The 26,799-nt window shown below is 41.7% G+C and overlaps 1 protein-coding gene across 6 annotated transcripts in view; it reads right to left on the bottom strand.

The window, feature by feature from the left end:
• Positions 1-26,799, bottom strand: part of ADAMTS16 (ADAM metallopeptidase with thrombospondin type 1 motif 16) — a 174,912-nt gene that overhangs the window by 65,081 nt on the left and 83,032 nt on the right. For all 6 annotated transcript variants that reach the window (XR_010126359.1, XM_063664644.1, XM_063664645.1 and 3 more), the window contains exons 12-17: positions 21,976-22,124; positions 19,076-19,248; positions 17,133-17,263; positions 14,961-15,084; positions 14,311-14,555; positions 12,120-12,258 (exon numbers count right to left, since the gene is read on the bottom strand). Coding sequence is in view for 5 of the 6 variants with exons in the window: in XM_063664644.1 (XP_063520714.1) it covers positions 12,120-12,258; positions 14,311-14,555; positions 14,961-15,084; positions 17,133-17,263; positions 19,076-19,248; positions 21,976-22,124 (961 nt within the window). In the remaining variant the exon portion in view is untranslated. The remainder of the gene's footprint in view (positions 1-12,119; positions 12,259-14,310; positions 14,556-14,960; positions 15,085-17,132; positions 17,264-19,075; positions 19,249-21,975; positions 22,125-26,799) is intronic.

The raw sequence follows: 26,799 nt of genomic DNA, 5'->3' as shown, positions 1-26,799 counted from the left end.
TTATGACAAGGGGAAAGCTTACGTGGTATGATTATGTATCTAGGAAGTTCAAGAGAATAGGTGTTAAGATAGATCTGATAACTGATTATTGGAAGTGGGGAAAAGAAAGGACTAGAAACAGGGAGAGCAAGATGAATGATCAGAGATTCTTGGGTAACTTGAAAAAAATCAAGCCTGAATGTAAAAAGCCCAGAGAAGTCTTTGAGGTAACTGGGAAATTGACCCCTGTTGCCAAGACAGTGTGAATTCGCTACAGTAGGGCAAACCAGGCCACCGTAGGTGTAGGACTGACAAGAGAACAGAGATAGAGGCAGAGATCACGTGAAAAGACGCAAGCCCTTTCCTGGGTAGTGATGGTGGGGAAAAGCAGGCGATAAGCCATCACTCTAAGGGAGAATACAAAGAAAGAAGGGCCCTGATCTTGTTAGACATCTGCATTCATGAAAATAAACAGGTCTTGGAAATCCAGAGGAAAGAAGTTTCAAGGGAGCAGTGGCCAGCTGTCGAAAGCTGCAGGGTGGCGAGGGTGGAAGTGCTGAGAAAGAGCCTGTGGATGTGGTGACCAGGTGGGGTCTGGATTGGAGGATCTTTGAAGATGTGGATTGCACAGATGAAACTGAGGCACTGGGGATGAGTTGGTGGTCCCTGGGTGGGAACGCAAGCAGAAAGTGTGGATTGCATTGATGAAAACTTGTGAAAGGAAAATAAATCTTGAGACCTCAAAATTACTAAGCTAAAGGGAAAAGTCAAGCTGGGAACTGCTTAGGGCAAACCTGCCTCCCCTTCTGTCAAAGTCATCCCTCTGAGGCTCACCTGAGACAAACGCATATCTGATTGCTTCCTCACCCCTACTGTTTATGTAAAAATGCAGAAGTGCTGAGCCAGACTAAATAGTGTATTCAGTGGAAGGCTGATCAAGGACACAAAAGAATGCAACCTTTTGTCTTGTATCTACTTGTAACCTGGAAGCTCCCACTTTTGAGTTGTCCCGCCTTACCGGACTGTACCAATGTACATCTTACACATATTGATTGATGTCTCATGTCTCCCTAAAAATGTACAAAAGTAAACTGCACCACTGGCCACCTTGGACACATGTCTCGGGACTTTCTGAGGCTGTGTCATAGAAGTGTCCTTAATCTTGGCAAAATAAACTTTCTAAATTGACCAAGACCTGTCTCAGATATTTTGCATTCACAAGCTTCACACAGAAAAGCAAAGAAGAGGAGGAGTAGGAGAAAGAAGAGTTTAAGATTATGGAGGCCTGAGCACATTTAAGAAAAAGGAATGGTTGGGAAGGAGAGGGAAGAATGACATTGAATGAAAAAAAGGGTATATTGGATGATGAGAAAAGTGGATAATGGGATGAAGAGCACCAGCGGAGTATTTCATTTAGACAGGAGCATCCCGTCTGGGGCAAAAAGACATGACAAGATGAGTAACAAGGGACCCTTGAGAGAAGGTGGTGGGAGCAAGCTGATGCTTACATGTGGCATTGCCTTTCCTGCATAGGGGGGCGGAAACTGCCTGGTGCACACGCAGAGACCTAGGCTGATGGAGACAAAAACATATGGAACCTATTGCAGCGCATTCCATCATGGGTTTGGCTTTCAATTTGCTTCTGAGGGTAAAGTTTTGACTTTAATCTATAAAAATCAGTAGGGTTTGGGATTCTGTTAACAGAAATTGTTTTCCTCTTTTTACAAAATTTCCATGATTAAAGTCATATGGGGAGGGGCGGTCTGCTAACGATCCTCAGGCTTGCATCCTCAGAGTTCTCCAGGGAAGCCCTTGTCTTCAGTTTTTACCCCCATGCACTAAGGTGTCTACACTCATCTTTCAAAGGTCGTAAAGGTGGGTCTTTCCCTATTCCAATCCCTGAAATGCCGCTTTAAAATTAACTGCTGCATTCAGTGGAGTTACTGTTTTTCCTTAAAATGCAGTTTTTCCCCAAGGCAATCATTTTCTCATTGCGACTTCTGAATGCCAGAGATTCCAGAAATCTCTCTGGGGGCTCCCTGGAGTACAAGTCAAGGACTGGTGAGTGTCCTTTGCATAGGATGTGTTTGGAGAGAAGTCCCCTGGTGAAAACACAATGGAAAGTGACTTTCCTATGCATTGTAGACACTGGGACATAGTATTAAAAGCACCGACGGCCAGGCACGGTTGCTCAAGCCTGTAATCCCAGCACTTTGGGAGGCCGAGGCGGGCGGATCACGAGGTCAGGAGATCAAGACCATCCTGGCTAACACGGTGAAACCCCACCTCTACTAAAAATACAAAAAATTAGCCAGGCGTGGTGGTGGGTGCCTGTAGTCCCAGCTACTTGGGAGGCTGAGGCAGGAGAATGGCGGGAACCCGGGAGGTTGCAGTGAGCTGAGGTCATGCCACTGCACTCCAACCTGGGCGACAGAGCGAGACTCTGTCTCCAAAAAAAAAAAAAAAAAAAAAAAAAAAAAGCATCGACTACTTAGCCCCATACCCAGGGCTTTTGATTCAGTAAGTCTGGGCTGGGGGCCCAAGAATCTGCATTTCTCAGGAGTTCCCAAGTGATGCTGAATCTGCTGGCCTGGGGTGCTACGATGCAGAGAGCATCTCAGTTACTCTTCCACAAGATTTCTCAAGCAGTGATCTTACCCTGGGAGGCACCCAGGTTCATGAAAGTGAAATCAGAATCTTTACAACTCCATCTCCCTATAGTCTCTGTGCCACAGAAAACTAAAAATCTCTGTGTGTGTGTGTCACATGCACACATATTTGTAGTCAGGGTTTTTCCAAGAGAAAAGGTTTTAGACTTTTAGAAACCACCCCATTTGAAACACTCTCCATAAAAGTGAAGCCAATATCTGTAATTTCTAAGGAACTTTCTTTGGAGTATGGAAGCATTATTTGTTTATAGTCTGTTGAAAGTAGGAACAACACTTGGATATATTAATAATTGCTCAAGAATGTGAGCTGCCACATTAGAAGTGGGCTGTTCATGCTCATACCTAAGGAGAAACTCTCTGCAAATGAAGGATACAGATGACATAGTGACATAGAAAAAGCCGATCACTAGGCCCCTCCTGAAGGAAGGTATGCATTTGCAGAGCTGTGCGTGGAGGGAGAGACGGAATAGGTGCACTAAGATGCTTACAGTGATGCCTTTCAAGGAGGGTTGTCTCAGGAATGATTTGTGTTCCTTACTTTCCGTTTATTTATGACATTCTTAATGAAAAACATGCCCAAAACTTGCAAATTTGAGCCTTCATGAAGGTGGATATCCTGTCTTGCTGACGTCCCGGGCAGGCTTGGCTCAAGGACACTGGGGAGGAGGCCCCAACTGCTCCGAACTTTCTTATTTGCCTGCACTGTCTCTGTCCACCACTGCTATGGCCTCTTCTTTCCCTGACTGCCCCGAGGACTCTGCATCCAAAGGCCTAAAGGGGTGAATGGAGGGAGGAAGGAACCAGGGGCTACCAGGCAGCAGACTTTTGGTTTTACTTTGATCATCTTATATATTGCTGACTGACACAGATCACAGAATACCAAACTGGAGAGACCTTAGAGGCCCCTTTAAAACACACATCTCTGTGCCTGTCCAGGAGTGCACATGCACACACACACACACACACAGAGAAGAGACAGACAGGGTGATGAACCAGTTCAAGTACCTTTCTCAGCAGAAGGCAGAATAGAAGTCAGTCCCAAACAGTACCCTCCCCGCCACACCATCCATCACACCAGGGTCCTGCTCCTGGGCCTGGGACCCAACACTCACACCTGAACTCTCAGGGATCACACAGGTGTCACATGGTTGGGTTACTAAGGAGTAGGTTTGAGTTATGCTTTAAGAAACTATTTTTCAAGGTTAATCCAGTGCTTTTGGGAAACACATGAGATCAGAAGGTCTTTGCTTGGCTGGAGAACCTGAAAATCTGAGGTCATAGGCTGGCCAGGGACATTCAGATTTCTTCTTCCATATCTTTGATTTTGTCCCTTATTTTCTGCATGGCTCCTATCAGAACAGTTCCCCTAGAGGATTTCTCCCTAAATCCTCTCTCAAACTCTTGCTTTTCTGTTGTCTGTTTGATATGAACAGGAGGCAGGGAAATACTGGGTAGAAGAGGGCAGGGTTCCTGGAGAGGACTCCATCCTTAAGCCTAGACACACAGCCCCAAGTGAGAACTCTTCCTGTTTTCTTGCAAGAATGTTGCCTTTTGGCTCACCTTGCCCCCATCCTGTGCCCATAAGAACCCCAAACCTCAGACTCAGTGGACACACACATACACAGAAGAGAGAAGCGTCCGAACATTGAGAGGAGAAAAGCAGCTGGACATTGGAGACTATGGTTGGAAAGTTCAGCCAGGGATGGTTGGAGAGGAGTTTGGCTGGGGACAGCCAGACTCCAGGGGAAGATTATCTTCCCACTCCACCCGCTTTCCAGTTCCCTTTCCCGCTAGAGTCACTTCCACAACTCAGTAAACTCTCACCACCCTTCAATTTGTTCCTGTGACCTGATTATTCCTGGACGCTGGACAAGAACTCGGGTACCAGGAGGGCAGGGTGTAAAAGGCTGTCACCTGACCCTCCACTGAGCTGGTTAATACTTAGCAGTCTACAAATGCTAAAAGAGCACTGATTGTAACACAGGCCCTCTGGGGCTCCAGGGGTTGCAGACACCCCTTCCTGGATGGCAGAGCTAAGACAGTATTGTAACACACTTGGATGCTACTGCAGGGCCCGTGCAAAGCCTGCTTCCACCACATAGGAGCCACCAGCCAGTTCCAACGTTCATTCACTCTGGTTCCTACACCCATCTGCTTGTGTGCTCCTTCTCATAAGGGATTGAGCATGGTGGCTGAGTAAACGAGTCACCCCCTTCACGGGTCTCATGCAGGGAGTCAAGGGCATTCTCCCATCTCATATGCAGAACACCGTGCCAATCCATGCTTCCATTATCCAGTAATAAGACATCTACTTCTTACATGTCCGCCTCACATGTAGGAAAAACTGCAAGAGCTAAAAATTAAGCAAAAGAAACTACACTCCAGTTCTTGCATGCTCTGTCTGTTTTCAAAGGGTTTTTCTTGGGTCCTTAATCAGAGACTTTTGATGACAATACACATGTTATTTGCTTGCTCAAGATCTTGGATTAGTCTACTTAGACCTAAAGTATTAAGTTCTTGTATTTGACATCAGCACTCCTGGTCCTTGGCCTTCAGGCTCCAGGACTCACAGCATTCTTCTCCAGCCATCACCTCAGACTTAGACTGGAAGACACCTCTCTGGTTATCCTGTTTCTCTAGCTTGCATACAATGAATTATGTAAGCCAATCTCTCCCAATCAATCTCTTTTTCTCTACATAGATAGACAGATGAGTAGATAGACAGATACGTCCTTTTGGTTGTTTCTCTGGAGGACCCTAATATACCAAGCCATATAAACAGTAATAGACACAAAAGTGAATTTAAATGTTTATTCCATTGACTAATTCCAAATGTCTGAATATTCTGAGAATGTAAAAATATGTACAGACAGCCATATGTCCAACAGCACTGAGGCTTTCCAAGGTCTATTATTACACCAGATTTTGGATGATTATGTTTTCAGATGCATCTCACATGATGGAATGGAGAGCCTCCTTGGCCACTAAGCTCAGGTATTACTTCTCTGAACATTTATGGAGACTCAGGTATTATTTCTCTGACTAATGGCACATCCATGAAGCAACTTCTCAGCAGTACTTACAATCATTTAACTTTGTCAGAAAGAAAAATCACAGAATCTATTTGAATGCCAGAATCATGCAGGCCAATTTTCTAAATGATCTATATTAATAGATAAGAGAAAGGAAGGGCATAAGTTTCAAAAGGTAATGTAAGAAACTTGGAGAGAACAATCCATTAGCTGTAGAAAGACAAACCCTGGCCATGGGGTGGTGAGTTTGATGAGCAATGTGGTTGGGCACTGCTTTCATCTTTTTACAGAAACCAGCTCTGGCCAGGTCTTTGGAAACCGCTTAAAAATCCTCATGTTTGCCAGGCTGTCTAGAAGAAGAGACTTAAGTCTGAAAGATCACAATTTCATCAAAAAATTGCTGAGTTTTCCATAATGCGAACTATAGAATGAATTCCAGCTGTTGCCAAAAGCTTTATCCTCCTTTTATAAAGAAAAAGAAAAAAAAAATCAAACGAATTCTGTAAGCAAAATTACATGGAAAACCAGACGGTGTTCCACAAATGAACGCATGAGCTCTCAAAAGAAGCATGCATTGTTTCTATCACATGTGCTAGATATATTATTGATGCCTCATGCATAAGCATTACAGGACCTTGAACTTGGAAGAGGGAAGATAGCTCAAAGGAACTAGTGTATTCCTGGATGCAGTCCAAATTCTGAATGGTTCCCAGTGTATTTAAGTGACAGGCTGGCCCAGCACAATCACTGTGGACACATGTTATCCCAACATTTACTAGAGCTTGGAGGCTGAGGCACCTTCACATGTCTTACCAGAGGCAGATTCACTGCTTCACAGGGAACTGGCTTCACTAGCTGATTTCCCTGACAGCCTTGACTTGTCAATGGCAAAGGGACATGCAGCCCATCTGGATATACGCAGCAATCGCCCATTTTGAGGGCTCCAAGTTTGCAGACGTTAAGACCTGTGGGTACAAGTGACCTGCACAGCGAGGGTGGAGAAGAACAGGCCATGGCCACATAGTGGGAACGTGGGAGGGACCCCGGCACCCCTGATGAGTGGAGGCTTGCTGGAACTGCATAGACTCTGGGAATGGGAAATAATTCCTGCTTTTTGGGAAGATGTGGGCTTCCTTGTTTTACCCTGGACCTCTGAGCACACTTGAAGAAATGGGCCGGGGTGACATCACACAGCCCAGGCCCCTGAGGAACACACCCCACTCTCTGGGAAATAAAACTTTGTTTTTCTCTCGGCTTTTTTGGGAAGAAAGGGGTTGGGAGCGGGGTGGGGGGTAACATATTTTGTAATTTATAGGGACTTAAATAAAGAATAAAGAACAGGAGACGTTTTTAGTAGATCAGCTCAAAGGTGACCCAAGGCAGGCAAGAAGAAACCAGAATCATTTCAAGTTGAACTCTGGGACCCAACCCTTTAGCTGAAGTTCAAAAGAGAAAGAGACACACCCACTCTAGGATTCAGAACATTCTAGCACACAAAGTGAGGATGGGGAAGATCTCATTTGAAGCAGTTCCTGTGAAAAAGATCGAGAAATGTTAGCCAATCAGATGAGCAATAGGAACCAAAACCCACTGCTGCTCTTTAAAGCCATCCCAGCAATGGAACTCAGAGGAAGACAGGCGTCCCAACTGCAGCTGAGCTGAGACTCTTCCTGCCCACAGGCCTGGAGATCTCTCTGAATTCTCACAGTTCTTGGAACACAACACAGTCTATCATCTTGCATTGTCACACATGGGCATATGGGTAACTCCTTGCTCCAGACTGCAAATGATTTGGAGGACAGGGCCAAGTATATACCATGTGTCTTTATACACTCCGAACTCAGCATAGTGGCTTGCACATTTAAGAAAAAATCGCTGGATCGAAGTACTCGATTCCCCGATTAAGACGCACAAATGTACAATACCTCAACTAGTTATGACACTAAAGAGGCACTAAATAGTTTTCACGTAAAGCAACACCTACTTTGGCATTTCATTGCTCAATTCAGATAGAGAAGAAATCAAGCAAAAGTCTCTTGTATTTCCTCAGGTGGCTTTAAGATGTTTAAGGTTCAGATCCAAACATGGAAGCATATGCTGACTGACAATGAATGAATGAATGGATAAATGGATGGTTTGATATCAGCAAAGTAAGGCAAGTTTGCAAGTGATATCAATCATTTTTTTCAAACTTAATCCCTAAATGAATTAAACCTTAAGCCCTAGAAATATCTCTGGATGGCGAAGAGAATATTATTGAAAAAAATGTAAGAGAGGATGGTTTTCAAGCCAGTTTTAAGATTTGTCTTGAGAAATTTTTGTTGTGAATTGGATGAATATTTCCATTTGAATAAAAATGCATCATCCCCAGACATTACAGCATACATGTTGGACAATTTAAGACATAGGTCAAATTTTAATAAGTATTTTTATTTGGAAATAAGTCAGAGGCTGAAGATTAGTTAGTGATTTGGAATACATTGGGCCAAGTGAATTGTAGATACTGACTTTAAAAGATGACAGCATATATAATTTTGAGAAAAAACTGATGTTTTGACAAGGTAAACAAAAGTCTAGTGAAGTCATTACCACAACAAAAAGTCTCCATCTCAGAGACAGACACGATAGGATAAACTGGTTCTGGGCAATATTCTTGGCATGCTGTTTCCCTATTTGAGTTTTATGCCCCATTACCAATGCCCCAGATGCTCACTGAGAGTCCAGTTAGGGCATGACAAAGCAGGAACATTGAAATTAAAAAATGCAATTATGTCATAAAAGTGAGAGGAGAGAAAAAAGAAACAGAAGAAGCTGTCAAAAGGGAGACAAAAGGCATTACCTGTCTGTGTGAAAACCTTATTTCCTACAGAGAGATGGACTCATTGTAAGAGATAAGGAAATGAGATCTCTTTAAATCAAAAAGAATTATCCATCCTCTTTTGATGCGAGGTAATGTTTCTGCAATGGAGCAGGAGGTGGGGGAAATTTTCCAGCTATCTTCTTCCCATTCATGAATTCCATAACTGCCCCTCGTAGACCCTTAAATTCTCAAAGAGAGAGCTAAGAAAAAGATGATATAAAAGTTTCAAATTCACAACATCGGGAAGTCTATGCAAGTAGAAGTCTTAAAAATTATACAATATGCAGATAAGAGGAAAATGGCATCTATACTTTCCCTTTTCCTTTGGGAATCAGGTCAAGAATTTTCAGGTGATGCATTGACCTCTAAGAAATGAGAACAATAATCAAAGGTTATTATAGCACGCTCATTGGCAAAGTTATTCCCTCACAAAACTGAAAAACTGAGAATGAGATTCATTTTGGATTTTCACCCTCCAATATCAATCATCCAAGCAGTTAAAACATGCTATTGTCAGATACCACAGAATTTAAATAATCTGATTTAACTTTGGAAATTTAGAAGCCTCCAACAGGATACAACTAATGAAGCATTTAATAAACTTAAAGTAATTGAGGATTTAGTTCTAAAGGATCTATGTCATCAGATAGCATCAAATCTTGAAATTCCTAAAGTTTACAAGGCAGAGACAGTAGATTCTGATAAACTGCTTAATCAAAATAACCACTTAAAATTGAGTAATGAGGTCTTGGGAAATAAAAGCCCTTATCTCAAAAGCAGTCACTGTAATTAACGTTCAGTGAATAACTATCTTAGTTAAGACTATTGGGGGAAATTTGACAAGTCCCCCAAACACAGATCAAGGGAAAATTGAATACCAGAACTGAAGAAGATCAGCCTTCACCCTGAATGGCCATGAAACGTGAGCACCGCCTACGTGTAAGGTCACCTCCTCATTGCTGATATTTCAATCTTATGTTCAATGGACTGCAACGCCATTGCCAGGTAGAAGCTGTATTATGAAAGGAAGACAGGAAGTTCAAAGAACACGTTGTGCTTCTCTGGCAGAATAATCTTTGTTAAAGAATGTGAACATCAGTAATGCGCTAAGTTGCAGTTTGGCTGTGGTGGGGTGACAGAAGAATGGGAGTCAGTAAACCTGTTTGAACCAAGTTACCTGTAACCTCTGAGATGATAATAAGGATTGCTTCCAGGCATTGGTATTCATACAATCTTTAAACTTCGCAGACATGAAAGGCTGGTTCAAAATTTCTAAGGAGCATGGCCTGATGAAGCCAAGACTTGAGTCTGATATGGCTGCCTCAAACCTGTGGTCTTTCTACCCCTTAACCTGTCAAAGGTTTTGACAAGATAATATATGCGAAAGCACGTAGTAGGTGCTCAATACATGGCAATAATGTGTTTCTTGCTTTCATCTTGCTTGTATAGAAAGTAATTCTGGGGATACTAGGGAAGGAAAGAGAGAGAACAGGAGAGAAAGGCTGTGGTTTTACGCATCTACGAAAACAGAGGAGGATCGACTATAGTTCAAACCCTGCAGGATACCATTTGCAAGTGTACCCCTTCCTAATCATACACACATGGCCAGTGACATGGTGCCTTGATTAGGTTCTGAGTCTTCTGTCCTATGAAGAGGTCAGGTTTTCACCAGGAAGACTGCAGAGCAGTATTCTACAGAAGGTGGGAAATACAGACATCCTGTACTCCATCCAGCTGTTGAATTGAGAATCCCTATTTTCCACTGAAATTAAAAACAAACAGAACTCACTAGCTCTATAATGCAGCTCTTTAGAAAAGTGATTTGGGAATGGATTTTGGGTTGATTTCCCCCAGAAACTATCAATTATTCCTTAGGGATAGTTAGGTGACTTGCAAATACACTAATCATCCATTCAGTGTTTCAGAATACTGAGACGAGTAGTCTGTTAGCAGCTGAGAAAACTGAGTTCCCCTGAATGCTTGATGCTCAAAGGAAAGACACCAGTGAACTTGGTAGATTGAAACAGAATCATCGACTGGCCATTCTCTACAGATGTTTCCATGGAATTCATTATACATTTTTTACCAAATGAAAATGTACAAGAAAGAGTTCAAAAATTCATACTTTCCTTACACAAATATGAAGCTTTCTGATTCTATTATTATCCTAATGAACTACTATTTATTAGAAGATCCTAAACAGGGAGAGGTAAAATCAAGTGCATTCAACATAATCCATAAAAACATGAGTATGGTTTTAAGATCAGAGGGAAAAGAAAGGAAAAATACATATGGTTAGGAATGTCCCATGTCACACAGAGAGAACATACAATGTCCTTCTGTTCCACTATTTTCTAAATAAAGTAAACTGGTGGCTGACTTGGGCCATATCATTAGTGTGAGATTTCCTTCATATTTCTCTCTGGTCACTATTAGAGCAACGCGCTTGCTATCCTTCTGTGCAGAAGGTAGTCATGTTTTTCCTAAGACAGTATTTCATTCAGTCATTAGCTTTACCAGCATCCGTAATTTAACTATTTCATCCTTAGTTCATACTGGGAAGAATGAACATATGTCAAGCACATAGTGTTAACTTTTAGGACTATTTAAGCTTTTTGTTAATCTTTCAGTTTTCCTTTAGTTTCTTCATCTTATTTATTTAGAGCAACTATTGAGAACATGTAAATTTATTTTTATTTATTTTTGTTCATTCATTACGTTCTTACTTTATGCCAGTTCTCATTTATGAACCGTTTTCTTTTACTTAAACATAATATTGTCTAAATTAACTTCTTAGTTATTAAAACCTAGATTGCACAAAGCTGAAATCCATTTGGCCAGATGGAAACTTGTGTATTTTACACATATCAGATAGAATTTACTAGGTTGTTTTAAACTTGCAAATATTTACTCATCACTGTTTATATCAGACAGTCAGTACATATTGGCTCTAGTTAAAAATTTTCTTTAAGTGGAACTAGCTTTACCAATATAAATGTGAGTTTCCATTTTTTACGGTATGAAGGTGACAAGGCAGTCAATTGACATGTGCAGTTCTTTTTGACATGTTTTTTTCTTGATGTTTTCATTGCAACTTTCAAAATACTCTTTTATTTTCTGGACAAATCTGACTATCTGACTTGCAGGCAAAGCTCTTTCCAGGAAACGTTTTGAACAAGATTAGTTAGATTGAAAAACCCACTCTAGGTCAGTGTATTTTCCACGCTAGTGTCTGCTTCTCACCATCAACATGATGTATCTCATAATTACAGTGACTTTCATTTGACTCATCTCAATTAACAAAATCATCCTTTAAAAAACCTTAAATTAGATGGAAAGTAGGAACCAATGCATCTACTGACTTCCTCAGAGTCACACACTGAAGCAGATAAACTGGAGAAGGCAGCTCAGGCTGAAAAGTGACACTCAGGACTACCACTCCCCACTTTGGGAATGTCACTGCTACTGGCAGGGAGAAGCCCCGGGCTACTCATTAGGATTCAAGAAAGGCCGGTGCAATGTACCCCATGGCTGAAGGCTGACATGCTGCCTCCAGGAGCAGCACTGGAAGGCACCTACCCCCGCCGCAGGACACGGAGCACTCAGAGCGCACGATGGCCCAAGTGTAGCTGGGCTGGGCAGGAGGCTGCTTCTCTGTCCCCAAGCGAGGCATGGAGTATTCCCAGGCAACACCCGGGTTCCTTCCCTGAAACAGCAGCTACAAAATAAGAAAGGGGAAAAAATAAATTAATGCAAAACCAGCAAGTACATGCTAACGGGCTTTAGACTACTTAAAACAACAATCAATCAACAAAAAGTTTGTTATGATGATAAAATACGTTCAGACTATCATCCAAACTTTACATAAAATTTCTGAACCCTCCCATCTAGATTCAAGCTCATCTAAAAAAATGTCTAGACTTGTACCCTTCTACTTACAGTTAGTGTATGCCTGCATGTAAAACTTCAAACACTTTTGCAACTTAGAAAAAGCATTTCTAAGTTATCAGTTTTTATTGATACATAATAAATACACATATTTTGGGGGTACATGTGATAATCTGATACATCCTAACACAAGCATTTGGCTATCTCATCGGTGTTTCTTTGGGATCCCCTGCAAATCCCTGTATCTGAGCAAATCAGAAAGAGATACCTACAAAGCATCGTCATGCTTCCTGGTGAATTCAAATAACCCAGGACACTTCAACAGCAATAGGTATGATCCATGCCTGACCAAAGTTAAGTTAGAGCACTTTCTACTGGGAGAGATGAAGGGGACTTTTGCTTATGGGCAGGTACCCGTTAAGTCCGCGGGAAAAGGTGTTTTATTAGTAAAGAAGATCACTGAGTCACAGTTTAGGGCATGGAATGGGTTTGGACTCTACATTTCCTAGCTTGAAACCCAATCATATGGACCAGCCGCCATTTCTCTCATGAATGTATCAGATCCTTGTATCTTGGTTGGAAGACTTTTCTGGAAAACTCACCATAACCTGTTGACATAAATCCTATGCCTACAGCTGACAGTCATTGCATCCTGATATGATGCCCATGTAGAAAAAGATCCTCACCCTCCCCTGAGTGCCCTGGCCCCATGCTCCACCTTCTGCTTGATGACACAGCTCCAGTCTCAATGGTGCTGATGTTGTGGGACAGGTACAAGCCCAGGACAGGCAGTTGCACTGCAAGGCCATTGAGATACTCTCCAGCCCTGACATTCTGAGTCTCTGCAACTCTTCTTCCATCGAGAACAGTTTCCTAACAAGCCCCACTTATTTGCAACCCGGAGGCATCTTTCTCTCTGATTGTTAAAGCTAAAAGCCTTAGATGGTGGGAGACATGATCAAGGAAAGAATTCAAGATAAATTTGTTTATAAAGGGATAGGATGAAAGAGTTCAGGGGCAGGACAGGAGATGGAAGTAGGACCTGTGGAGATGCAGCAGCTGCTCCACCTAAACCACACCCCAAATGCCTGGGGAGGCATCTCCCAGGAAGACACAAGAGGATGGGATACGGCGGCCTGTCCCAGGGAACAGGTGAAGGTATCCAGGTGGCTGTACCTCCACAGCAAGGTGTAGGTGGATGGGGCAACTTTTGAACCAAGAACCTTCTTTCAACTGTGCACAGAAACATAATAAGGTGGGGAGTTAGAACATCCACTGCCCACCACTGGCATCTGCACAGTCGTGTGTGAAGATGGTGTTGTCAGAATCTGACTATATTTTGTGAGCCTCTGCATTCATGAGTAAACAGAACTGCTCGGTTCAGGAGGTGACCCCCCACACTGGACACTGGGTTGATGTGACTACAGAGCGGTGGCCAGCCAAGGTCAATGATGTGACACAGGCAGGTCATCACATAGCAAGGGGCTTCACCTCTGGGCTCTCTTCTCCTATTACCACAGAACGCAGCAGAAATGCTGATCCCACCCCAGACACAGGTGAAGTCAGAGCCCACCTCCTTCCCCCAAGAGTGGCCACATCTCACAGCCGTCGAGCTTACAGGACAGAAGAAGACTTCTGCAAACGTCTACTGCTAAAAACCCCAAATGGGAACACAAGTGAGCACTTAAATACAAATGTAATCATACACCAAAAAGTGAATAATGATAAAAGCAAGCCTGCTGCCCCATTCCGGCTATGGATGGATCACTGTTTTTTATAACTGTTTACATTCTTCTTAAAATTATGCCAACAGCCATTAATTTACACAGACACCAGAACACCCCCAATATCCAAGCCCCAAAATCAAGAGGCTGGACTTTACCTCCACAATCAGTGTCTCGTTGGTTGGTCCAGCAGCGATTAAGTTCTCGGGCTCATTATAGGACCGTCTGTAGTCGAAAGTAGTGCCCGAAAATTTGTACCGGCCGGGCCAGTCTACGGTCCAGTGCCCATTCAGGTAGTACCTTCTGAGGGCATTGCGCACAGAAATGTAGGAGGTAGAGACATTCATTTCATAGATGTGGATACTCCGGGCTCCAGAAGGAATGGTGACCATGTGATAATACTCTAGATGAAGGAAATGGGGAAGATACAGCTTTTCATTCCAGAAAGCAGGGTCAAAATCTCTAAGCAACCCCAGTCCTCAGTAAACAAAACCTGAGAATCCACATTTGGAACTGGGTGAAGATGTGTTCTGGTGATCAGTTACCTTAGAACTATACCCGACTGCTTTTTATTCATTGGAGCAGAGCTCTTGTGATGTTTTTCCTAAGAACAATTTTATTTCAAATAACTTAGCAACCACTTCCAATAAAAGCAAGACGCTCAAGAAGCAAAGCGCTAGCTGAGGCAGGAAGTGAGGCAGTGGAAGGAAGGACTGCTGTTTTCACTGTTGCCTCAAGCTTCTCTGCTAAGAAGCCCCAGTTACAATCTTCTTTGCCCAATGCTTGCAGGCAGCTCTAAAGTACTCACGGTTGGTGTGGTGGTGCTTGGTATAGAGACCCCTGTGAATCGTGCAGGCTGAGTTATTCCCATTACACACCCCACAGACGTCTTCAACAGCATCAGATCCAAGGACATTGTCACATCCAACTCTCTGGAGGGCCCACGAGGTCACATGTCATTCATGAAAGAGAGGACAACACAGCAATACTGTCACCAATCTCATGCAAGAAACCTCCTCCCCGCTAGAGTTGAAAATTTCACCAACATAGGGTAGTTAACAAATATTTATTGGATACCTAATATGTGCACAGCGGGGCTACAGTGTTACCCTTCAAAACTGTAGGAAGCTTTTAAACTGTGAACCGTAGCCTGTCCTCTTTAGTATTGTTACACAAGTGGCCCTAAATTAAACCTATAGGTTGTCATGTTGGAGCGATGGGTGAATTTCACACTGACCCAAAGGGCTTAGTACAATGACAAGCAATGTGTCTACACAAGGTTCTAACAAAATATGCCACTGTGGGCTTTAATTGTCTCATGCAATGACAGAGAAGGAGCAGATGACACACAGAAATTCTCCTCAGTAGTAATTACATAAGGGGCATGTTTATTCACTTCCTTAGAATTTTAGGAGCTCTTTAAAATTACTCTGATGTTTGTTTGTATTACACTTTCTAACAAAGAGAGTAGGCTCTATATATAAAAAAAAAATCCATTCAGAAGCAAAATAACTACAATTCTTGGCTTGAAATCCATAGGGCCAGATGTATTTCAGAACTTAGAGTGTTTTTTAATTTTAGAAAGGTAATATCTATTACCTCTAAAATTAAAATTTTAGACCTATGTCTAAAAAGTGACGTATGTAATGCATATGAGAATCCCACAAGGGCTTAGGGTGGCATCCCATAATTAACTAATTAATGTTTCCATAGTAAAACCCTACATATTTACAGTAAGTGAGATAAATAAAACCAATCAATAGTCTCACATCAGTTCAGGGCAGGCTTTGCCACCAAACAAATTCAGGTCCCCCACATTTTCACAGGTTTTTGGATTTCAGAGTTACAAATAAGGGATTATGACATTATATCATTAAGAATACCTAAATACAATAAAATAGTGAACACATCAATTAACAATTAGACAAAATTGAGGACTGTACAGCTGAGGTACAATGAAAGAGATCTTAATGGAATCATCCAGCCTAACCCTCATGTATTAAAAACGATCACACTAAGGATCTCAGTGGATGATTCAACTTTACCATGGTCAATAATTTAGGGGAAGCGAGAACTAGAAAAGATGTTTTTGGACTCCATAGGATATGCAGAATGAAAAACTTCTTCATTTCAAATCCCATTGTCTACATGCAATGTGTTTGATCTGCTAACACCTTTGCTTGGTTTATAATAACATTTTTTTCCACCCCTTCCCTCTGCCAATCAGGGTAAGGGTAACATCAGTCACTTATGTTCATTTAGCCGCCGACACTTCCCCAGCTTGTCTCCTGCATCCCTGTCTGTCCGCCCTCCTCAGCGAAAGTGTAGCTGCTGTATGTTGCTGAGGCCCCCGTCCAAGCTGCAAAGTGGCCCCTGCTTCACCTACCCCTGCTTCACTGAGTCTCCACACTAGTGCCCATAAGCCACAACTGAATCCCGTGGCTCCACTGTTCCCGGACTCAGTGCCTGCTCTATCTACATGTACACAGGATAAAAATCCCAACTCCTCATCCAGCCTCGGAGACGGCCTTGGAGACCCTCTTCTCACCCCAACCCTTCCCACAGCATCCCCCAGTCCCCCACTTTCCCTCTGGGCATTCTGATGACTGAATCGGCAGCTAGCAACCCATGCATCTGGCACCACCACGTCCCCTCTCTATTTTCCTGACATCCCTCTTCCAACTCACCCTTTCAGATTTGGCTTGGATGTGGATGTCCCCTTCTCCTAGGAGCCCCACAAATGTCCCAGACCCACATCTAAGACAGAATGGGCCCCTCCCTCTCCTTATGCTCTGCACACACTTCCACTGCAGCAAAGCAGCGTGTCATCAATGTGTTCTTCTGGCTTTCTCCCCACTGGGCTGAGACTTAGAGGGAAAGGCTTGTCTTATACGTCTGGTCTTTCTAGCCTCTATGGGATGCCTGACACAAAGCAGACTGTCTGGAATCATTTGTTGAATGAATGAAGGATCATGATTACCTCACATATCCCATCTATACAAACATTACGGCTATCCTCCGAGCATGGAGTCCCATCTTTGACTTTATTTGACAAAGAAAAGAAGAAATCAAATCCTTCTGCGATACAGTAGAGTTTGCATAAGTCCTGATCTTAAAAAGAAATACACACACAAACACAAATAAGAAAAATACTTAAGCTCTGATCATTTTTGCTCTGAATTTTAGATAGACTTTCTTTCTTCCCCCATAAAATAACTCCCACACAATAATACATTACAATGGCATTTTTAATGGTTGCCTCAGTATCTTTTGTTTTGTTTCTTTAAATTTATTTATTGCTTCACTATTAAATTTTACTCTACAGTGTCCTTTAAGACCTTTGATTTTTATACAGTGTTTGGCACATAGTAGGCATTCAATACATATTTGTTGGCTACAACATTAATGCTTTACTATTTCACTAGTATCATTAACCACTATCTTATAGAAATGAAAATATCACTACCATTTTGTAGCAATACACAAAATTCTTACAGATAAAATGTAATAAAAGAATCAAAAACATCACTGAATTTCTTAATGCATTTGGTAAAATACATAAAAATTAAACTAATAAAAGGAATAACTTAGATGAAATCTCTTGAGAACAATGTTTTCTACAAATATAACAAATTGTTTTAAAATATTGGTACCTAGAGAAATAGGAAGTTTACTTCTTTCCTAAATAATCCATTTCAAGGTTTTTTGGTTTAGATTTAATACGAACTTTTTTGAAACCATTTTGCCCCTTTTGTTCTCTTCTTGGTAAAAAAAAAAAAAGGGGGACAATTGATGAAAATTTTGTCTGTCTTAGAAATTTTTATAGGTCTGAGACTCATCTACAGATATTTTCCTTATCATTCAAGATAAGAGGCCCAACTGAATAATTCTAAGAATCAAATTTAGTGTGTGCTTCCATGATTAATGAGCTTATTCACTGAAGACTGGCAGTCAGGAGGAACACACACACATTTTTGAACCATGGTTTCAAAGTTCATTCTACCTTTCTCTCCTCCCTAGGGGCCTGTATCACACTGGCTTCATTTGTACAGATTTAGGAGTAAAGGGACAACCAAACATGCTACGGGGAAATTGCTTGTAATTTTCTTTCAGAATTTTCTAACTGCATGAACCTGACACTGTGAAAACACTGTATACACTGAAATGATGAACGTGAATGTCAGATGGGACATCCCACTTGTGTATGTCCAAAGGGCTTCTGTCATTTTTTTGGGCAATGTTCCCAGTTTCAAGCAATGAGATGATTAGATTTTCTTCGAATTTCCCCTTAATTATGCCACTTGATATACTGACCTTAAGTTATTTTAATCATGAAAACAACACTTATTTCTTTCCCACTGGGGGGTAAAGTCTTATAGATGCCACAAATAAACTTCTTGGTTTATAGTTATAGATCAAGACTTTCTGAACATAGTATGCTTCAAAATTATTCTATTTTCTAAAATATACTGAAATTTCTTTTTCATTCTTTGACAATTACAAGCAGTCAATGGATAACTTGCTTGTAGCAACAACTACTGTAATTCTTAATTCATCAACTACTGTTAATTCTTAATTCCAAAACATTCAATTTCCATTCCATTTCCATGGAAATTTCAATTCAATTTCCATGCAGGATCTACTTTGTATTTTTTATCACTTCTTTGATGAGTTTCATTGTATTATGCACACGCTTTCTATCTGGTGCGTTGATTTCTGACCTCACAGCTGGTCAAGTTTAGATAAGAGGTCGTGACAGTGGGGCTGGCAAAATAAAACTAACCTCCAGAAGAGAATATGCGACCCTCACCTCTCAGAGTGACGTCTGGTTTATTTGTGCACCACACTCTCAATCATGTACTTCTTTAAAAAGTAAAGGTAGTAAAGCATGAGGCTATTACCCGAAAGCAGTTTGAGATTTACCTTCTACTTGAGTGTAAGGCTTCCACTTGTAGTGCTGCCCTCTGAATCGTCTGCTGTTGTGCTCGGCGCACTGAGCGGCGCGGAAGTCAACACTGTCCCGGGGACATTTCTGACTGTTGCAGAGCTTCAGAGTGCGAGTGGAGCCCTCACAAAACTTCCCTCCATGCGATGGCCTGGAATGTGTATTTTGAAGTTAGAATTTTCATATTTTAGTAGCTATTAAATTCTTTAAAATTAGGCTTACTGGAGAGATGAAGCTAAGAGTGTTAGAGTGGGTCCTCAAGAAAAGTGGATTTTTTTTTTTTTTTTTTTGAGACAGAGTCTCACTCTGTCGCCCAGGCTGGAGTGCAGTGGTGCGATCTTGGCTCACTGCAACTTCCACCTCCTGGGTTCAAGTGATTTTCTTGCCTCAGACTCCCGAGTAGCTAGGACTACAGGCACTTGCCACCATGCCCAGCTAATTTTTGTAATTTTTAAAATTAGGCTTATTGGAGAGAGAAGCTAAGAGTGTTAGAGTGGGTAATTAGGAAAAAAGTGGATATCTTTTTTTTTTTTTGAGATGGAGTCTCGCTCTGTCACCCAAGCTGAAGTGCAGTGGTGTGATCTTGGCTCACTGCAACTGCTGTCTCCCGGGTTCAAGTGATTCTCCTGTCTCAGCCTCCCGAGTAGCTGGGACTACAGGCACATGCCACCATACCCAGCTAATTTTTGTATTTTTAGTAGAGACGAGGTTTCACCATGTTGGCCAGGATGGTCTCGATCTCTTGACCCCGTGGTCCTCCCACCTCAGCCTCCCAAAGTGCTGGGATTACAGGCGGGAGCCACCGCGCCCAGCTGGAAAAGTGGATTTCTAAGTGGTCTAGAACACATTCTTGCACACAAATGGTGAGGTTGTGCTCCCTTTTCTATTGAGTGAATCCTTTACAAGAGCGGCAGGGCAGGCTTGCTTGTCCTTGTCCCTCTCTGGGCCCAGCACCTCTGCAGGGGTGAGGCATGGTGGGCAGGGCTGTCCTCACCTTGCACAGGGAGGGGCTGATTGAGGAGGACCACACTTTCCCAGGATAGCACATTTGAGAGAATGTAGAACTCAGAGGGAAGTTCAATGACTTTGCCTTCCAGACCAAAATTTCTTTCCACCACCAGTCTTCTGGTGACAAGGCCAGGACCCAAAGACCAAGACTAAAGAACCAGTCACCTTTGCTGGTTGGCACTGACAGCTCACCCCAGAGGATTTGCATGTACACACTGGTAAGTGCAGGCAGCCCAAGGGGTACAGCGGGGGGTGGGGGGTGAGGGGAGCTCATGCTTTAAAGTTGGGACTGAAACAACAAGCCAAGTGACACAACTTAAACAAGCTTACGGGCAAAGGGAGATGTAAAAAACACCAGTCAGAATGGCTACTATTAAAATGTTAAAAGATAACAGGTGCTGGCAAGGTTGTGGAGAAAAAGGAACACTTATATACTTTGGTAGGAGTGTAAATTAGTTCAAACATTGTGGAAGACAATGTGGCAATTACTCAAAAACCTACAGAAAGAAATATCATTTGACCCAGCAATCCCATTACTGAGTATATATCCAAAGGAATATAAATCATTCTACCACAAAGACACATGCACATGAATGTTCATTGCAGCACCATTCAAATAGCAAAGGCACGGAGTCAACCTAAATGCCCATCAATGTTAGACCAGATAATGAAAATGTGGTACATACACACCATGGAATACCATGCAGCCATAAAAAAGGAAGAGATCATGTTGTTTGCAGGAACATGGATGGAGCCTGGAGATCTTTATCCTTAATAAGCTAACGCAGGGACAGAAAACCAAATACCGCATGTTCTCACTTATAAGTGAGAGCTGAATGATGAGAACACATGGACATATAAAGGGGAACAACACACACTGTGGCCTGTTGGAAGGTGGACGGTGGGAGGAAGGAGAGGACTACAAAAAATAACTAATGAATACTAGGTTTAATACCTGGGTGATGAAATAATCTGCACAACACATACCCGTGACACAAGTTTGCTTATGTAACAAACCTATACTCTACCCCTGAACTTAAAATAAAAGTTAAATTTAAAAGATTAAAAATTAAAGCCTCTTCACTTCCACACATTGGTGATGCTTCTCACATTCATTCTTACTTCTTACAGAAGCTGGCCGTTAAACCTCCTGTTGTGAAGGTAAATATATTTGATGGAAAACCCCAAATTTGCTTTTTTCCACATAAAACCATTGTTCTTATTGATCTTATTCATTTGTATGCTATATACTTTTCTTATGATTTATTTATTTGTTTTAAGCAGATCCCTGATATGTCAAGTAAATGTGGTTAGAATTCAATTCCTGAATATCACTGTTGGTGCTGTTATTTTTTGCTGTGGTCAGGTAGTTACAAGCATCTTAAGTTATAGCACAGAGAGGTAATTAAGAAATGCTTGAGTGAAATACCTTTCCTATTCAGTGCTTCTTACAATCATATGCACAGCACAGGCTTGCTATTAAGAGCTGAGGCTGGGCGCGATGGCTCATACCTGTAATCCCAGCACTTTGGGAGGTCACGGTGGGTGGACTGCCTGAGGTCAGGAGTTCGAGACCAGCCTGACCAACATGGTAAAACCGTGTCTCTACTACAAATACAAAAATTAGCAGGGCGTGGTGGTGGCAGCTATAGTCCCAGCTACTTAGGAGGCTGAGGCAGGAGAATAGCTTGAACCTGGGAGGCGGAGGTTGCAGTGAGCCAAGATCACACCACTGCACTCCAGCCTGGGTGACAGAGCGAGACTCCATCTCAAAAAAAAAAAAAAAGAGCTGAGACACAGGCATTCTGCTTGGAGGGTTCATGGCATGGAAATCAGTTGTTTATGAGGAAGGAGGTCAAGGCATACTTACTTGGGGTTGGTGCAGAGGCGACTCCTATGAGACACTCCCCCTCCGCAGGTCCTGGAGCATGGGGACCAGGAAGACCAGTCCGACCAGTGGCCATGCGTGGGCTTGGGGCCTTCATCACCATATTTCACACACTGTCCTCCCCGGCACCACTAAAATTTTCAACATAAATGAGTTGACTTGACTCAGACAGATAGGTAGACGGGTTCATCTCATCACTGCTATAAGGCTGAGTAGTGGGGAATTTTATAAACTATGCAGACATTAGCCTCCCTACACTCAAGTAGCACCTAATATAAATACAGTACATTCAATGTTGCTTTTTTTTTTCCTTTCCCAACCTAACATCCTCCTACAAATTCACATACGGGGAAGATGAATAGAAAATCATTTTCAAATGTCTGATCTCCTGGAAACTTAACACATTTAATGAAGGAGTGTTATCTGAATACTCAGTCTGGCTGTTCAATTCCCAAGCTGGTGACCTCTGACCTGTCCTGAAAACAAGGTGCTTTTCACATCTCATGTTCAGAACAGAGAGAATCGCAGGTAGGAAAGCACAGCTGGAGGCTCCGCATGGCTCAACACCTTGTCATTTCAGGCCCACACTCTGTGCTTTCACCCCAAAGCACCTGGGCTTGGAGCCTTGGGGTGATTAACCGATGCCATGTTAGAGGTCACATAGCTTCCGGGGCGATGAAGCAATCCATGTGGAATTTCATCTGTCCACGAAGGCTGGAGATGCTATCTCTTCCCCTTTCTCCAGAGAAGTGCTCATTCATTTTAATTCATGCTAAATTCCACGTGGCAAATTAACTGCACCACACATCAGTGCTATGCACTATTTAACACCGTGTCCAACAGCGGTGGTTTCCTGGGTGGTTTGGTGTGAACTTCTAAGATTTTAAAGGTCTAGACTGTCTGTTGCCAGGAAGAAGGAAGATGTTTGTCTCTTGTCCTGGCCCCAGTGCAGTGAGAAGAGCTTGGTCTGTGGGCTGGGGAGACCTGAAGTCAAGTCCGTTTTTATCTCCAAGATTAGAGCCACTAGATTTGTACTGACAGAAAAAAAAAAGGCTACTTTCATAGGAGGAAAGTAATACTTCTCTTATTAGTTGATGTATTAGGGTAACACATATCAAAACACTGATATTTGACCAGTGTTGGCACATACTATGGCAGTTCAAACGGCTCCATTTAATGCTATTTAAGTAAGAACAATTCAATTTAAAAACAAGAAATTCTGAAGAGTAAAGCCTCATCCATTCAATTCTTCATTTCTTTTCTTTAAGCAAAACAACATCATCTCTTCCATCCCTGCCTGCCCTCCCACCAGGTGTAGAACAAAGTCCACTGTCTCAGGCTCAAGGAGAAGCCCATTGCCCGGAATAGGCTCCTGCTCTTGGACAGCCTCCTACAGGTGTGGGGACAGGAGTGAGGTTGCAGTGGTTGTCAGAGAGGAAGGAGATGCAGGTGTGTGCTAGTTGTCATTTTTCCCCCCTTTTTAAAAATCATCTGGTCATAGCTTTCTAATGCAGGAGACACGAAACATAAAACAGAATTTCAACAGGTTGAATAACTCTGAAAATATTTCTGGGAAAATCTGTCTTGGTTTGAAGATGAAGAACAGGATTCGAAGCCCCAGAATGAGGTCGGATTAGTGGAAGACAGGAGCGCTGTCTCGAAAGCAACGATGTTTATCAAAGAAGCACTGTTTTTACCAGGAATCTGTGAGCAAACTCAATGTGCATCATAACATCGTTGTTGATTTGCTGTTGTTACCTGGCAAAGTTCATAGACTCAGAAAGGGGTATTGACATGGTAATAGCTTTCACTGTTTTGTTTTTGTAAAAAGCTTATTTTTTAGTGAAAGATTTGAAGATACACACAAGTAGAGGAAATAGTACAGGAGCCCTTGAAACCTGCAGTCCTGCCTCAACATTTAATAACTCACGTCCAGTCTCATTTCACCTAAATGCTTGTCCACTTTCTCTCTCCCAACACTGACTCCCAGACTTGAAATCATTTCTTCAAAGCTCTTTCACTAAGGGTTCTCCAAATTAAGAACTTTAAAAAACATAACCACAACACCATTATATCTCTGCGGTGCCATTGAACATGTCCCCTGGGTTCTCTAGATGTGCTGCAATCAGGCAATTGGATCTAAGGCATTGGTTAGGTTCAGAGTTGGATTTTTGGCAAGATTGCACCATTGATGGCTTTATGTATATGCACACAGAATGCCTGGTGAGGCCCGGAGCATTGGTGTTAGGATGCTTCGGTGTTCAGGGAATACAGGCTGACTTGCAGAGGTCCCCATCAGCTTCCCACCTAATACTTTCAGCAGCCATTAACAATCATTTCCCAGATCCTTTACATCTTTGAGTGTTGCAAGACTAATGATATTCTTTTTTCTTTTTCATGATTGGCTGGATTACTTCTTTTAAGAAAAAACAACCTTCATCAAATATCTCAGTACCCTGAGTTTGAGATCGTACAGGAAAACCATAATGCTTTTCTCTAAATGATAAAGAAAAATATGCTAATGTCATATGTTTCTTTTGGAAATGTTGCTTGAATTTCCTCTTGACAGGAGCCAGGAATCTTCGGCAGGCTTCTAGCTTTCTGACTCAGCAAGGTATCCCAGGCTCATCTTGTACATTCCTTGTGTTGGGAACGGGTGCTTGGTGTTAAAAAAGTCAACACTGAGACAAAGGATCTCTCAGCAAGGCTAGTTTACTTTCTGCAGAAAGGGTATACACGCCAGCAGTTTTTCCACCAGAGTACACTGAACAAAGGATACAAGGTCATTTACAACCTGGCACATCCACCCTACTGCAGTGTCTGGTTTCCACTGACTGGAACGGAACCTAACATTCTCTATTTGTCTCAATTGGTTAGCAACTTAGAACTTCTTAAAAGAGGCAAAGGCAGAGGAGAACAAAGGAAGGAGGAAGTAACTTGTGGAATGCTGAGAAAGGTAAAAACACCTTCAAATAAGGAAGAGGAACAAGCTATGACCTAATGCTTGCTTGGACCAGTATAAGCATGCCAGGGCAAATATTTAGGCTAAAATGTGGGAGCTAAGAACACAAAGTACATTGATTTCTTTATTACGGCTAGCAGATATCTAAGAATGTTAGCACAGGTCTTGAATAAATTTTGCTTCTAAGGGAAGTTACTATTTATTCCTAATTAGATGGGGAGAAAAGTCTCTTTGAAGAGGAACCTCTACTACACTTTTTACACTTGTTATAGGCCTGGAATCATCCATTTATACAAGAAGTTCCGGCTCCTTTTATTGAGAAAGCTAGATTAAGAGGCTACAGCCTCTTAATCTGTTTGAAGGGTGGTCATTGTTACTGAGTTGGTAAATAGAGCTTTTGTGTGAGTGTATCTTTAAAAATTTTAATTTTAAAGAAAAAAATACTTCATTAGTTCTTAGAAATGTATTAATTTTAAATTTAGGACTATAAATGTTACTTAGCTTCTTTGATTTTATATATGTACCTCTTTTATATATTAAAAATCTTGGTTCTTAACAACGTAAGCACATTTAGTATTTCCTTTATCCTAGCAAAATAAATCCATCAATAATAACGTGATTACTGAAAACAGTTTAAAATTATTTGTAGCACTTTTTTTCTCCACTGAATTTATCTCACTTGGAATGTACAGTCTAATACTGGAGTTTAAGGTCTCTTGAAATAATTCTTCTCTTAGGATTCTGGTTAAGCCAACAACTTGATACACGCAAAATGTTTCATTCTGCCTTTGATGTTTAGGGATTATTTAATAGCATTTTAAGTTATCTAAAATATTTACAAGCTTTTTCAGCATTTAGGGTTTATCCTTTTTAATGTAAGCAAATAGCTATTGATTAGTATTTCCTTTTCTTTGATAAATGACACCATATTACACAGAATTTTTTCCATCCTACGTTTCCACTTAGCAATATGTTCTGTTCATCATTCCACAGAAGTATATAGACATGTCCCTCGTCGCATTTTTACAGATACATAATATTCCATGGGGTGTTTATCCAACCAGTCCTCTATTGATGGACATTTGCATTATTTCCAGTTTTTTGCTGTGATAATAACTGTTGCAATTCCTTGTATTAGGCTGATGCAAAAGTAATTGCAGCTTTTGCAATCAAAAGTAATGGCAAAGGAAGCAGTAAAAGATGCATTTATTAAGATGGTGCAAAAGTAACTTCGGTTTTTACATCTTTTGCTATTTCTGTGAGAGTATCCTTAAATGATTTTCCTACTTTTAAAACGTATTAAAACAAAAAAATTTTGAGAATCTGATGAGAAAGCACTGTATCTTCTGCTAAGGAGGTTGGGGGAAATATAGGTGCATGTAGACACACACACACACACACACACACACACACACACAATATTAGATCTAATTTTAGGCAGATAACAGACCAGTGCAGCCATCAGGTCAAGATTAAGAATGCTGTGTTAAATATACACATAGATTTCCACTGAAATACCAATTAGGTTTCTTAGGACTGGCTTTATCACAGTTTTGTATTTTATTGACAGATACTGTGACTTATGAAAAAAGCTTTATCTTAGAGAGTAAGATGCCACAACAAAGTGCCTCTGCCTGTGGCGATTACTGTTCACAAAATAAGCACATCACACCTAAACGCAGTAGATGCAGGGGAGCAGTGTATTAAAGCAGAAAAAAAACACTGAGTCATCAAACGGGCATCATAGATCAGCTCTGCGAGCTCCGTGACCTGGGGAAGGCACCCATGTGCTCTGAGCCTGGTGTGCTCTTCTGAAATTGGGGATGATAGAAACTACCAGAATG

The sequence above is a fragment of the Pongo pygmaeus genome, chromosome 4 (assembly GCF_028885625.2).
Source record: "Pongo pygmaeus isolate AG05252 chromosome 4, NHGRI_mPonPyg2-v2.0_pri, whole genome shotgun sequence".
Taxonomy (NCBI): Eukaryota; Metazoa; Chordata; class Mammalia; order Primates; family Hominidae; genus Pongo; species Pongo pygmaeus.
Note: the sequence above shows the minus strand (reverse complement) of the source record. Positions and strands in the feature narration are given on the sequence as shown.